Here is a 15,234-nt window from a genome sequence, read left to right on the forward strand (position 1 = left end):
CAAATTTTTTTATTAAAAAAAATATGACATTTATATTGTAAATAATAACACAGATTCACATTTCTGGTGTCTACAAGTTTTAAACACTATTGCAAAAATAAAAGTTAAATGTAAATATAGAGAAATATGGGTTGTTATTATTTTGTTGGGTTTAGTGAGTTATACTCTGTTGACAGTGGTTGTTGTGTACTATGCCAGACTAGAGTCAAGGCATAGCAACCAAAACGAAACTAAAATTAAATAAGTGTGTCTGTGTCAGTATTCAAGAATTTCCTAACAATATGGCATGTATTCAATATAGTGGCCTTCTGTAGTGTGATGTATGTATTTCTATTCAATTGTAATGTTTCCAGGCTTTTGTGTAATGTGTGTGGTATCACAGCTCTACAGGAGAGAACAACAGGTACAATAAGCACCCTTTTCATCCTACACAGATGCCTTATTTCCTGGGCAAGTTCTGTGTACTTGCTAATTTTTTCAGTGCATGTGTCTTTCTACATTGTGAGTGTTTGGAATGGCTATGTCTATAATGTATGTGATTTTATTGTGTTTGCCAATGAGTGTGATGTCTGGTCTGTTGTGGTAAATTGTTTTATCTGTGATTACGGCTCTGTCGTCGTACATTTTGTGCATGTTGTTTTCCAATACTGTCTGTGGAATATACTTGTAGTATGGTTCGTGAATGCCTACCAATTTGTGTTTCTTTGCAAGCTCTTGGTGTATTATATTTGCTACTTGATTGTGTCTGTGTAAGTAATCTGTCTGTGTCAAGAGCTTGTATCCAGAAGTTGTATAGTTTCTGGCATGATGTGACATTTTCTGCATGTGTCATTTGTGAGTGTTGTATCTTTGAGTATGTGTTTTCTGTAGTTTTTAGTATTTCTGACCTGATCTTGTATGGCAATCATGAATCCTTCTGTCTTCCCAAAGAGGCATCCCCGATCTAACCAGCTGTTTGACACAGTTTAGTCAACAAAATCCTGGGCTAGATCTTACGGATACCTGCCATGGAGTGCTTTTTGATTCCATGATTGCTTAATAGTGTCTGTGCTTTTTATATGTTGTGTCATGTCTATATGATGTGAGTGTAAGTTTAATGGTGTGCTATTTGAGTCTGCTAGAGTTATGGCTTTATGTAACTGTGATGTTTCTCGTTTCTTGTAGAAAAACTCTCGCAGTGACTATATTTGTTTGTAGTGAAGGTTTATAATGTCAATCAGGCCTTGTGTATGTTCTGTTAGTTTGGCTTGTTGGAATCCTAAATACTTATAGAACTTGCCCTCTTCCATAGATTCAATAATGTCTCCATTTTCAAGTGCAGAATCTTTCTTCAGGATTCCTTTTTCTATATGAAATGTTTTGCATTTGTCTAAGCCAAACTCCATTTGTATGTCCTTGGTGTTTGAATGTGTGATTTGTAGGAGTTGAAGAAGTTGTTTTTGTGTGGATGCATAAAGTTTTATGTCGTCCATGTACATGAGATGTGACAGCGTAAACTGTTGTTTTTTCATGTCTGATATTGTAGCCATATTGTGTGTTATTTAACATGTTGGATAATGGGTTCAGGGCTAGGCAGAACCAGAGAGAACTCAAGAAATCTCCTTGAAAAATTCCTCGCCTATTGAATATTTGGTTTTTGTTTGTTTGGAAGTGTTACTAACCCTGAGATGCAGTGTTGTTCTCCAGAGCTGCATAGTGTTTTGAAAGAATGCAATGAGTGATGGATGTATTTTGTACAGTACATATGTAGAATATGTAGCAGCCAACTGTGTGGAATGCTGTCGAATGCTTTACTGTAGTCTATATATGCCATGTGTATGTTTCTGTGTTGTTTGTGTGCTTGACATAGAATGACTGAATCTATGAGTGAATGTTCTTTGCATCTCCTGTGATTTCTACGGCAACCTTTTTACTGTTCCGTAAGAATGTCGTGTTCTTCAACATGTTTGTATATTTTGTTTGTGATACAGGATGTCAATAATTTGTAGAGTGTTGGAAGACATGTAATTGGTCTGTATTGTGTGGGGTCTGTGGTGTTGTTATTTTTAGGTTTCATGTAGGTGATGCCCTGAGTAAGAAATTTTGGCATGTCTTGTGGATTGATGATGATGTGTGTTAGGTGGTTAGCTAGTTCCTGGTGCAGTGATGTAAACTTTTTGTACCAGAAATTGTGAATGTTGTCTACACCAGGTGCCTTCCAGTTGTGTGTTCTGTTAACAGCATGGCAGATGTCGTGTACGTTTATTTCAGCACAGGGCATAGTTGGTATGTTGTGCAAGTTTTTGTTCTCCTCCTCAATCCAGCCTGCATCAGCATTGTGTGTAACAGCACTGGACCAAAGAGAAGACCAATAAGTTGGGAGTTCTTGTTCTTTTGGTGTGCCACTGTGCTATGTATCAGTGTTTGTTTTGATACTGATTTGTCTGTAAAAGTTTTTTTGTTGTTTGTAAATAACTTATTTTGCTGTTTTTATAGTGTATATGTTTTGTATTGTTTCAGTCTACGTGCTTTGGCTGCGAGTTTCTGTTTTAGTGTATCGATGTATTCTGTAATGTGTGTGTTGTGATGTTCGTGTTTTGTGTGTGTTTTGATTTTCTTGAAAATGTTTTTGAGTTGTTAATTTGGGTGTTATACCTGGGCGACGTCCGAGCTGGTATCACACTTTGATCTGGTTACTACCATATTAATTATCTCCACAGAATGTGGGTGTGGTCACTCTTAGCTTCCTTTCTCCCCATAGACCTTACTGGTATGGGTGTCCCTACCAGGAGCTTGTGCTCCAGCCTGCATTGCTCTATGGTTCAGTAAAATTACTGGGCTCTCCCACCACGACTAGGTGGTGACCACGGGAGAGTTATCCAGACTTTGATGACAATAGACTAAGGAGAGTGCAGAAATTAAATTTGCTGTAAGACATGATGTTGCATTTTTACTGTTTTGTATAATATCTGGTCCTTGCCTGATGCATTTAATGAATGTTTCTCCTTACATTTCTTATATTGTCATATATTGTACATTCTAATTGCACAGTGTAATAATGATGACTCAACCCATAAAGACAGCCTAGAAAAAAATTGACCACTGAATAAATCTTCCAATACACTTCAGTACAATACAGTAAATTTTCATAGATGTTTCATCTCTTTCTCGGTGTGAATAGAGTAAAAAAATAATTATTTTGGGGTGGACAAATCTATTTTGTCTGAGTGGTGTCTTGTGTATTTTGTCAAACTTTCGTTATGATGAGATTATATGTATAAATCTAACTATATGAATTGCATATAATTATAATTTTAATTATATAATTTTTAATTGTCATATTTAGGTACTAGGTGTTAACATATTAGGAAGATTTTTGCTTAATGCTGATAAGAATATAAGGTAAGGATTAATGTAATAATATAAACATTTAAGTTATTTTTAATTATTGTAGAAGTTTATTATTTTGGATTATACAGTACTGTCATTTTATATATGTATTACATGTCAGCATGTATTTCATGAAATAAAATTCAGTGCAAATTTGTGCTCCACTCCAAGTAGTAGTCCCAGATGATTGTCTAGACACAACCTTTACAATAAAAAAATAATGTTAAAATACATTAAAAATGTTTTATGTTTTTACTACGATGAATAACATTTTAGTCTGATGTTTTGGAATATATAGAGCAAAATTTTATTATACAATATTGAGTACACTACTTGAGAAAACTACATGCAAACTATAGTATTTACTGTAGTCAGTAGCATTTAGTAGTTCTTCATGTTTTGAATTATAGAAGCTGAAGAAGCATGGTTTGCTGACTGTAACAAGTCTGATTCAGCGGATAAGCATAACCATTCACTATCTCTTAAAAACAAATCTATTTACACTCTTCAAAAATAAAATCACAACATTGCGAAGGAATGGGTGTTGTCACATACATATTGCTGGACCAGTAGAGGTAACAGAGATATGCAAATGATTGAAAGAACAAACAAAGATATGCAACAGACACCTGTTTATTCGGTAACGAATAAGGCCCCAAGGACAGCTATACAGGCTGCTATAATGTAGGGCATACTGTCAATGATCAATTAATGGTTGCATGTTGTCTATTGTATATTGGTGATGGTTCCTGACACACTTCACTTTGGATGAGGTTCCATAGGTGTTTGATGGAAAAGAGATCCAGTAAGGCTGCTGGCCAGGAAAGGATGTGAATTTTGTTCAGGCTGATGAGTTTGCTGTATGACTTGCAGTTGGGCATTGTCTTGCTGGAACACAGTGTGAAGTGTGGCCAAATCACAGGTTCCACAGTTTGTGTGCTATACTGGTTTGCTGTCAGAGTACTAGAAATATGCACCAGGTCCATCTACTGATTGAACATGATGTCTCCCCAAATTACGAAGCCCAGTATGATGCTCAGCGAAAAGACCTGGTACAAACCTTTTCCCAGCATACCACCACACCTGTTCATGGCTATTATTTCTCCACAGACAGAAACAGGATTTTTCCATAAAAAATATTTGATGCCATTCAGTGATACAGTTGTGATGATGATGACACCACACTAGATGTGCAGCCCTGTATTGAGTAGTTGATACCCTGGTTGTCATGCATGCAGCCCAACTTCATGCAATCTGTTGAAAATGGTTTGGATGGAGACAGATGCACCCATTGATGGCGACTGGCAGCTTTGGATGTCATGTACTGTGGTGAGTGGGTCCTGATGGATCATTTGGCGAATCTGTCAGTCTGTGTACTGTTGGGCACTGGTGCAATCCACTTTCTATTTAGCTTGTCTGCAGATGTTCCTGCATCCACTGTGTCACATATTGCTGGATGGTACTCACATCATGCCAAACATATGTGGCAACTGCAAGCATTGGCAAACCAAGGTCATGCAGCTCCAGGATACAGTCTCATTCCTAAGCCATTAATTGGTGGTATTCAGCTCATAGTCTCCATTTTCTATGTTTCTTCGAAAATTCAGCTGCCATGAACCATCACTAATAGCATTTATGGCTTGAGTCAGCTGATGGTCTTTATAGCCCAAAAACTGATGCTTTATAGCCCAAAACTTTATAGCCACATAACCTGATGCATATGCAAACTTAATCATTTGTATATCTCTCACATCTACCAGTTCTGCAATTTTCATATGGCTATAAGCATTCCTTCATGGTATTGTGATTTCACTTTTTTAAGGAGTGTGTAACAATCCAGCCTAAAAAAATTCCCTATAATTTTAGGTCAATAATTTTATTATATATATAATCTTACAGAAGACTTATGTCTTAAAGATAAAATTAATAAGATTATCTTTATGTATTTTTATTTTGATAAGAAAATTATTAAATTATTCTGAATAAATTGTTAATATCAAATATTGGTTATACTCTGAAGCTGAGTTGTATAAATTCCAAAAAAATTTTAAAATAAAAAATATCAGTCTTTAAACTGGGTTTTTGGTTTTTATAATTTTAATTAATATTAATTAGATCAAAGAGTTATATCTTCCACAAAGTGGACTGCTCTGTAACACTGAACACATCATAAAACCTAAGTTCTGTCCAATAACACTTATCCATCTTCCGCATCAGTTTAATCACATCTTTGCACTCATGATTGGTTCATTGATTATTTAAATTCAAATTCTGCTAACATTCTTATTAAAAGGTTCCATAATAGAACAGTTAGCTCTAAACTTGAAGATCTTGGAAGGAGATAGAAAATGTTTGTAACTCTTAATTTCATGGAATTTGGGTTTTGTAATGTGTTTGTGTAATATTAATATTAGAATTTAAACATGGACAAATTTAACAAAATGAATGCAAAGTTCAATTAGTGGCAACTTTAGCTGTTACATCTGCTGTAATTCTGTATAAAATTACATCTGCTATTAGTAGATATAATTTTATACTGATGTAATTTAACTAATCTGCTTATAAATGATGATTAATTATGAAACTAATGTAAATCTAAATTTAGTTTCAAAATGAAATTGAAGCAATGTTAATTTTATTTAGAATTTATTAATTATAAGTAAAATTTGTTATAGATTTTTATTATAATAAAAATCATTAACAAATATTTTAAATATATTTATTAATGTAAGTACATATTTCAGAAATTAAAAGATTTGAGCAAAGAATGAGACTTGAGTGGATATAGTTGAAAATGATGAAAATTTGAATGACAATGAAAATCTTTTTTCACTAAGACAAATTCTTATGAAAAATGTTCTTAAGTTACTGAAACTGAAAAAATATTATGTAAAATTATTAATGAATAGAGATGTAATAATACTAATGTAACAGTGACATTACATATTATATTGTGCATATTTTAAATATTAAAATTTTTATATAAATATATAATTGAACAACTTCAGTAATTCAATTAACCAAATAACTGTAATTATATCCAGCAATAGTTATTTGTGATTAAAAGTTTTATATAATTTAAATGATAAATTGGAAACATTTAAATGAAAAAAATAAATATTCTGATAAACCTTAAAACAATTTTTAGGTATGTTGCTCTGAATACATTACTACAAATAGTACAAGCTGATTTTAATGCTGTCCAGAGGCATCGCAGCACAATAGTAGATTGCTTAAAGGATCCTGATGTATCTATACGAAGGTAAGTATTGTAGATAGGTTTAGCATTTTCAAAATGCTTTGTCACTAATAATTATATAAAACTCGTTAGGCGGGCCATGGAGCTTTGTTTTGCCCTAATCAGTGCTAATAATATTAGAACAATGACGAAAGAGTTGTTAGTATTTTTGGAAAAAGCTGATCCAGAATTTAAATCTCAGTGTTCATCTAATCTCTTTATTGCTGCTGATATGTAAGTAATATTATATTGTATAAATGCTAAATATTTTTTCTGAATAATTAATGAAGTAAATTTTTATTCATATTTATAAAAGTAAGCTATATACACTATTAATAATTAAAATACATCAAGTATTTTATTGTTGTTGTTATATCTTTAAATAATTCTTTACTTTAAAAGTTAAGTTGTTGTATTAAGATATCTGAAATAAGACATACTAAACTCTATATTATTATTCAAACATTAGATAGTTTTTTTAAATACAGTGAAAACTGCTTAGGCGACCATCTGCATTCGACAGGCACCTGTCAAAACGGGCAAAAATTTCTGGCACAGAATAGTTTATCCATAGAGTCTTCGTATAAGTTACCTGTATTAAACGACCACTTGTGTAACGCGACTGTGGGCATCAATTTTTGGTCCGAAACAACATACAACACCTGTAATAAGCGACCACTTTCGCAAATGTATCTGGTCTAAACTATTGCAAGAAACCACCTCAACAACGTTTCCAGTTCCTAATATAATGAATTAGTCTAAACTCTCGTTCGAACCCATCCCGGGACTTCTCTCACCCTCGAAATTAGGTGCAGGTGTTAATAAATTAGTCTAGCATTATTTTACCCTAGATCTACAGTATTTTCCTTGGGGATGTAAAATATTGTACACGATACAATTAATTGGATGATCTCATCGTTTGATAAAATCTATTTTTATTTATTTATTTTGAAGCTCATATACAGTACACTTGCGATAAATAGTTTCTGTATCAACCTACCTTAATTCCACGATAATTTTAAAAAATAACATCCAAGTCATTTTCGCAGGCAAAATATTCAAAAAACAATAAACGCATTAATGCAAAAATCAGTTTTACTTCCCTTTTCGATTCCGCGATTGTAATGAAATCATATAATGAGAAAAAAATTAATAAAATCGTTTTATTATTAATTAATAATTTTCTTATTGTACTTAATTAATTAAGAAAATATTTAAAAAATACAGTATTTTTCTAGTTAGAATAAGATTGAACTAACGAAAACCAAAAGCAAAGTGATGGAGAGATAGGATGCACTTGTATATCAATGACGTGTAATACACGTAACTGAGGAGCTAACGAAAAGAACCGAGTCGAATAAATTAAGTCGGAAAAAAGAAAGTGTGCATTATAATCGAGAAAATGCGATTATTGTATTAATCTTTATTGGTGTTAAATCTGTCTTATAATATGACGACTCCTGTAAATCGGGTTATCCGATAAGAATAAAATACAATACCAATATAGCCATATCGTTGAAAAAATTTGCTTATTTTTGCTCACCTCGAGTTTTGTTTAGTAGAAATGGCTACAAAGTGCGCAAAATATGTACGGAAATACGGTATTACAGCACCACCTGTATTGGATGACCACCTGTCTAAAAGACCACTTTTTGAAGGAACTGTGGGTGGTTGCCATAGACAGGTTTTACTGTATATGTTTTGAATTGAACTGTAACAATTTGTTCATCAGTTTCTCTCATCAGTTTCTCTCTTTTACTAGGAAATTTAAAAAAAAACTAATTTTTGAACAATGTCTTTTTTTGTGTATGATTTCTTTAAATAATAATACAGGATGGTGCACATAATATTGGACCCCATGACACAAAATACATGACAGGATGGGTGGACTCAAGACACAAAATACTGTTTTCAAGTTATATTTGTAAGCCAGTTGACTTCATATGAGCCTCACAAACACATACACATACAAATGCAACTAGAGAGAACACTTTTTCCTACCTCATCATTACTACCTCACCCAAATCCACAGTGATTTTACTCTAGAAAGGACAATCAGTAAGGAACTATGGCCACCCTACTCTATTGACTTATCACAGTGTGATTTTTCTTCTATCTTTTGATCTAAGATTTATATTTGACTCATCTTTATATTTATTTTTAATTATACAGAAATGAGCAATTTTACATTATAATTAAAAGTTAAAATAATAATTTAACGTAAATACTTATTTTTTTTTATTGAAGGTATGCACCTAATCGGAAATGGCATATAGATACTATGATTAAAGTTCTTACAACTGTAAGTGAAATATTTTAAAATATACAATATTTTAAAGCACTTCTAATAAAAATTATAATAAATTTTCAGGCAGGAAATTATGTTCGTGATGATGTTGTAGGAAATTTAATCCAGTTAATTTCAGAATCCAATTCTCTGAATATATATACAGTTCAGCAATTATGGAAACAATTAACAGGTGATTTAGCATTACGTCAACCACTTTTACAGGTTGCACTGTGGTGCTTAGGTGAATACGGAGATTTACTAAATTCTACTGAAGTTAAAGATGCCGATCCACCAAATGTAAGAAAAATTTTTCTAATATTTGTTCAGTGTATCTTCTCTTTAATATATAATATTTTAAATCAAAAATTGTCATTATTATTATTATTATTAATGAAGGTGTCGGAGGACCAAATTTTAGATTTATTTGAAAAAGTTCTTGGAGATATTCACATTACTTTGGTCACCAAAGAATATGCTATTACTTCATTAATGAAGTTGAGTGTTCGCTATGAAAATGCTGCACCGTAAGTAATTACATTTTACATTACAATAGAAAATACTTTTTCTATTTATAAATATAATCTTATTTTATTTACAGGAGAATTAAAAAAATTATAGATGTGTATGGTTCCAATATGAATATTGAATTGCAGCAAAGATCTACAGAATTTTCAACTTTATTCTCAAAACACAATCATTTAAGGTAAAAATCTAATATTTGTTGTTTATTTTTAAAAAATAACTATATAAATTCTTTATTTTAATTTTTAAATTTCAGGCCTAGTTTATTAGAACGAATGCCTCAAATGGAAAATAAATCTCATAATGAAAATATGCAAAATGGTCAAATAACAGATGATGAAGGAAATGAAACAGAACAATTAAAAGAACCAGAAAAAGAACAAAAGCTTATTCAAGAATCAGTATGTTATCTTATTACAAATAATTATTCAAAATTTTTAATGAAATACATTTAAAATAATATTTATTATGGTTTATTTAGAATATGTTATTAGATCTTTTGGGTGTTACAATTGAAACAAAATCCACAGAAAATTCAGCTCCTCCTCCTCCTCCAACAAAAGGAACTGATTTGTTAGATTTGTTAGGTGATATTGATTTTAATCCTAATGCCACAGGTAAATTTTTCTTTTCTTTGGATAATTTTCTCTTAATTCTTTGAAGTTATATCATAAAGTTATAGATTATAGATAATTTAGAATTATCTAAGTTTTCAATATAGCTTTTTGAACACATCAAAATTTGAAGAATGGTATATATTATAAATTTAGCATACTTTGTCAAAATAGACTTTAAAAAAGCATTTTCAAATGAAATGTCTCATATATATATCAATATATTGTAATCAATGAAAATTTGAGAAATATAACTAGATATTCAGTTATATGAAATATATAAACAGAAATTACATAGATAATGCAAGAATGATAGACAATGGAGCATTATCCAATGCATAAAAATTAATTTTTTATATTAAGTATCTTTGAATAAATAATTATTTTATATTATTAACATATACATATGATATACAGTATGGCATTATTTTATTATGAAATCCTATAAATATTAAGTTTTATTACATTTAAATATTTGTAAATTTAATTTATACAGACAGCTATATTATATAACTGTTTTATTTGAAGCTTGTTTTTAGAAATGTTAAAAATATTACTTTAATAAAATAGGACAGATTTTTAAATTTTTTTTATATATTAGATAGAAAGATTGTCTAGACCATTGAACATGTAACATTAAATTCTATCATTATTCCAAATTTTTCAAGTTATAATTGTTGACAACAGTCAAAATGTTGAAATTATAAATTAAAGTTTATGAAGAAATGCATGTATAATTAATATACAGAGAAATTTAACAAATAAAAAAATTATCTAATTTGGATCCCAAATTCTGATAAATTATTCCACATTCTGAATATCAAAATTTACCAAATGAAACAGATATAATTGCATAATATGAAGTTTTTGTCAAAAATTAAAATTGTGGTGATGACAGTATTAAAAATTTTTAGAATTAGCTTAAAATCAAGGAGAAAAACATTATAAAATCATTTTAAATTAGAAAGTCTGCAGTGTTGTCTAATGAAAATGAAAAAGTTTTTATTAGCTAGTACTGCAACATATATATGATATGTACTATATCATGTCCAGAATAAGTCGACATGAAGCCAGTGATCTAGCCATATGATTAGTAAGCCATATGATCTTTAATGATGCCCATCTGGTAGAAATCAGTTGACTGCTGCATAATCTGGTTCATCAATGAGACAATTGCCTTAATGCCAGTGGTGATTTTTTTCTAACTGGAATGAATTTACCAAGCCCAACAGCCTTCAAAGGGAAACTTTTTGATCATTCTTATAATAAACTGTTTTAAATACATTTTTTAATGTAATCCTATTGAATTATATACAAACCATATTTTGCCAGCTACAGCATAATTTTTCTAAGTGGTCAATAGAAGGCACTCTATTGACCATTTAGTGCAGTCTGATACTCAGACTGACTTTTTCATATTCTTTAAATAATAATTTTCTCAATGTTTAAAAACATTGAAACAAATAAAAATTATAAATTTCAGTTTTTTAAAACTGAAAAATATAATTTTTATTTGTTAGTATTTTTAGTGAAAACAATGAACATTTCTCTCAAAAATTTTTGCAGAATTTTTCAATTGAAGGTTACTTAAGGAACCCCAGAGTTCCATGGAACAGTTTTTTGAATACTAGTGTGGTCTAGATCAGGGGTCACCAAACTATGGCCTAGTTCATCTGGCTTGTTGCTGCACTGTGCCACAAATGAGCTAAAATATAATTATTGATATAGAAATACTATGAGATTGTAGATAAATTTACTATGTAGAAAAAATTAAAATAAGTAAAAATGCCAAAATTGGTCCAATCTGATTTTTGCATCTGACAGTAATATAGTTTTTAGGAAAATCAGTGAAATAAAAAATTTGGTGACTTTTGCATCTGACAGTAATATAGTTTTTAGGAAAATCAGTGAAATAAAAAATTTGGTGACTTTTGCGACTTTAGATATCAGAGTGCTTGCAATGAAGCTTTAAGAAAAGCGATTACGAGCTTGCTTCAGTGATTGTGTTTGTGTATTGGTAAATAAATATGTTGGTTGTCTTTATTTTTTGTATATTCAGTATGCTGTTTAGAACAAAATGGTTATATGGCCTGCGCTCGTCATTCTCACTAGTTATCTGGACTGCTCTGAAAAAAGTATGGTGACCCCTGATCTAGATGGATTATTCTAATACATCATTCTAAAATATTCTTAGAATGATGATAACAGAGCTATTTTATGTAACTTCATAATATTTATAATTACATCTTTCTTTGTACTACTACTGTGCAAACATTATAAAATGGTTTATCTTTGTGTCCATATTTTTTTGTTCACTCTCAAAAATTATCAATAGATACTATAGTATAATACTGAAATATCAGTATTTAAGGTATTGAATAACTTTTAAAATTAATTATTGAATTTTTTTTTTTAAATAGACAATACTGAATTACACTTGTCAGAAAAATCAAATAATTTTGGTGACTTTTCATCTCCAGTTTTAAATAGTAAGTTAATAGTTTATATACTAATACATAGAATATATAAGTTTTTCATTGAACATAACATACAAATAACACCTTATCCTTGCCGAGAAAATATTTATTTCATAAAAACAAACATTTTCAGCCTGATTCACAGGTCATCATTAGGTTGTGAATGAAATTAGAACTAAAGCGTTCCAAAATAGAATATAAATTCAAAAAATTAAATAACTTTCTATTTTGGAATGCTTTAGTTCTAATTTCATTCACAACCTGATTATGGCCTGTGAATCAGGCTGAAAATGTTTGTTTTTATGAAATAAATATTTTCTCGGCAAGGATAAGGTATTATTTGTATGTTATATTTTGTGGTTTGCTGAGTACTTTCTAATATAGTTTCTCATTGATTGAAAAAGGCTAATATACAATATTTTTCAGGTATACCTTCAATTTCTGCTTTTGAAAAAAATGGTTTAAAATTAGAATTTTCATTTGAAAAGCCTCCTGATAATCCTCAGTCAGTAGTAATTCTTTTAACTGCTACAAATGATACACCAAATCCCATGAAAGATTTTTTGTTTCAAGCAGCTGTTCCTAAGGTTTGTATATATATAATAAATTATAAAATACTTAGTTAATTCTGTGAAATTATTTGTTGTTTGATTTCAAAACATTTAGAAGAAATAAAACCAGAACATTCATTACTGGAAAGTTATATTGATCAATAATAATATATTATTAATGAAAAATAATTATTAAAAATTTGATATTTTTTGTTTTTGAGTTTAATTCTAACTTGCGTATTCTTCAGATCTGTAATATTTGTGTCATTTTACATACAATTTTTTTCCTTTTCTCTTTTGCAAGTTAACTTGATAGTTGTAAATTAAAAATGTATACATTCGACCCCCCCCCATAACGCGGTAGATATGTTCCACTTTATAAGAATTTTGCGTTGTAGAATCCTTAAATACATGAGCCAATCACAGCCCGGTACATGTGCAGGTTACGGACTATGGCTGTTTGAAAGGTTTTCTTCCATAAAATTAATCAATTCTAGACTAATTTGACTCAACATTTCCAAAACACACAATTTTTTGGGAATAATCAGTATAAACTATGCTATAAACAAAAAATTGTAGGATTACTTACCGAGTGTGCACTGTTCAACAATGCCATTGCTTAAGCTTGTTTTCGTCGCAGAGCAGTGCACCAAATGGAAGACGCATTTTCTGATAAGTTATTTTTCTGCGAAAAATTTGTTGAACTTTGGAGACATCATTAATATAAATAATTTTAATGGACATTGAATAAGAAATATTTTTTCACAAGAAATGTATAAAATTACAGTAATGTATTAGACTTATAGTACCTAATTTATATACTGTACAGACGATAGTAAACTCAACTTACCCGCCTAAACTCTCCAAAGCGTGTAAGTAGTTCGGCTGCTCGTCCACTATTGGTCAAGATTCAACCAATCCTGTCACGACACGAGTCAGCAATGACGTTTTACCACATTTTACAAGTCTCTTTTAGCGTCTTTATATCAATACGGTCACAATTTTTTCGTCGCGATATACGAATCCGCATTATATGAACCCACATTATAGGGGGGTCGACTGTATTATGCTACCATAAATTACTTCTTAAATATTTCTGTATTACTTTATATTTTATTACTATCTAAAGCATCCAGCATTGCTTGAAAAACAGTAAGGAAGATGATGTAATGTATAATGCATGCAGATATGTTCAGTGATAGCACAGGAAATCTTGTTGGAGAGTTTAACATTATGCCATGAATAGTTTCTCTCATAGAAACTTCAAAAGTATATACACCTCAAATCCCATTTGTTTAGATAAATATAAGCCTAAACTATATCAGATCACTTTTTCAGACTAATTCTTGCTCCAAGTGGCTAATAAAGTTCTTCTTTCCATGATTTTCTCAATTATTTAATTAAATTCAAAATTAATTTCTAATCATTAAAATTTACACAAGACTGTGGCTTAACTGTTTAACCATAAGAACAAATTTGGGTGCATAATTTAAAAATTACCTGAAAAATAATCTGGCAATTTAGACTTAAGTTTAGTTCCTGAAAACAAATAAATAGTAAATTCATTGGAATGAAGGTGCAGATCAAAAGATGAATGTCACATGATGATAAACTGGATTGTATGCAAGATGTTTGATCTCCTTCTTATGAGCTAGTGCAACAACAGCAAATTTGACAATGTATGGTCATGCATTGTGGAGAATGATGAGTCCTGAAGACAGCATTCTGGGTCACTTGCTTTGGATAGCTGTGTGCAGATTATTGAATGTTTGGATGTCTGCTGGGCATTGATCATGGCATTGGAATCTTTAAACTCCAGTTTGATGGATCAGCATGTGAAGAATGCAGTCAGAATACCTTTTTTCGTTGACAGCTATGTTTTGAATTTGTTTGACTTGGACAAGCCAGCATATTTCCACAGACTTTTCTATAAGTTCAAAGTTGTGACACCATATTTTGTCTCCTGCCACTACACACTGTAGGAATTGTTCACTCTTATTGCTGTAGCACATCAAATGTTGCAAGTTGATATCCATTTGCTGTTTCTTATGGTGTTCAGTCAGCATGTGATACTCTGTATGATGACTGAACACCACAAGGAACATTCAGGAGAAATCCAGATTATAGGAGGCAATTTTCTATACTATACCAATGGAAAAGTTTAACTTATTTG

At 30.8% G+C, this 15,234-nt stretch overlaps 1 protein-coding gene across 1 annotated transcript in view; it reads left to right on the forward strand.

The window, feature by feature from the left end:
• LOC111629282 (AP-1 complex subunit gamma-1-like) overlaps positions 1–15,234 on the forward strand; it is a 107,681-nt gene that overhangs the window by 73,161 nt on the left and 19,286 nt on the right. The window contains exons 9-19 of the mRNA XM_023373163.1: positions 3,326–3,381; positions 6,518–6,631; positions 6,701–6,841; positions 8,855–8,909; positions 8,979–9,194; positions 9,294–9,421; positions 9,496–9,600; positions 9,676–9,820; positions 9,901–10,036; positions 12,454–12,522; positions 12,937–13,097. Of these exons, the coding sequence (XP_023228931.1) occupies positions 3,326–3,381; positions 6,518–6,631; positions 6,701–6,841; positions 8,855–8,909; positions 8,979–9,194; positions 9,294–9,421; positions 9,496–9,600; positions 9,676–9,820; positions 9,901–10,036; positions 12,454–12,522; positions 12,937–13,097 (1,326 nt within the window). The remainder of the gene's footprint in view (positions 1–3,325; positions 3,382–6,517; positions 6,632–6,700; positions 6,842–8,854; positions 8,910–8,978; positions 9,195–9,293; positions 9,422–9,495; positions 9,601–9,675; positions 9,821–9,900; positions 10,037–12,453; positions 12,523–12,936; positions 13,098–15,234) is intronic.

This window comes from Centruroides sculpturatus, unplaced genomic scaffold (genome assembly GCF_000671375.1).
Source record: "Centruroides sculpturatus isolate CEXI.00-Female unplaced genomic scaffold, Cexi_2.0 scaffold516, whole genome shotgun sequence".
NCBI lineage: Eukaryota > Metazoa > Arthropoda > Arachnida > Scorpiones > Buthidae > Centruroides > Centruroides sculpturatus.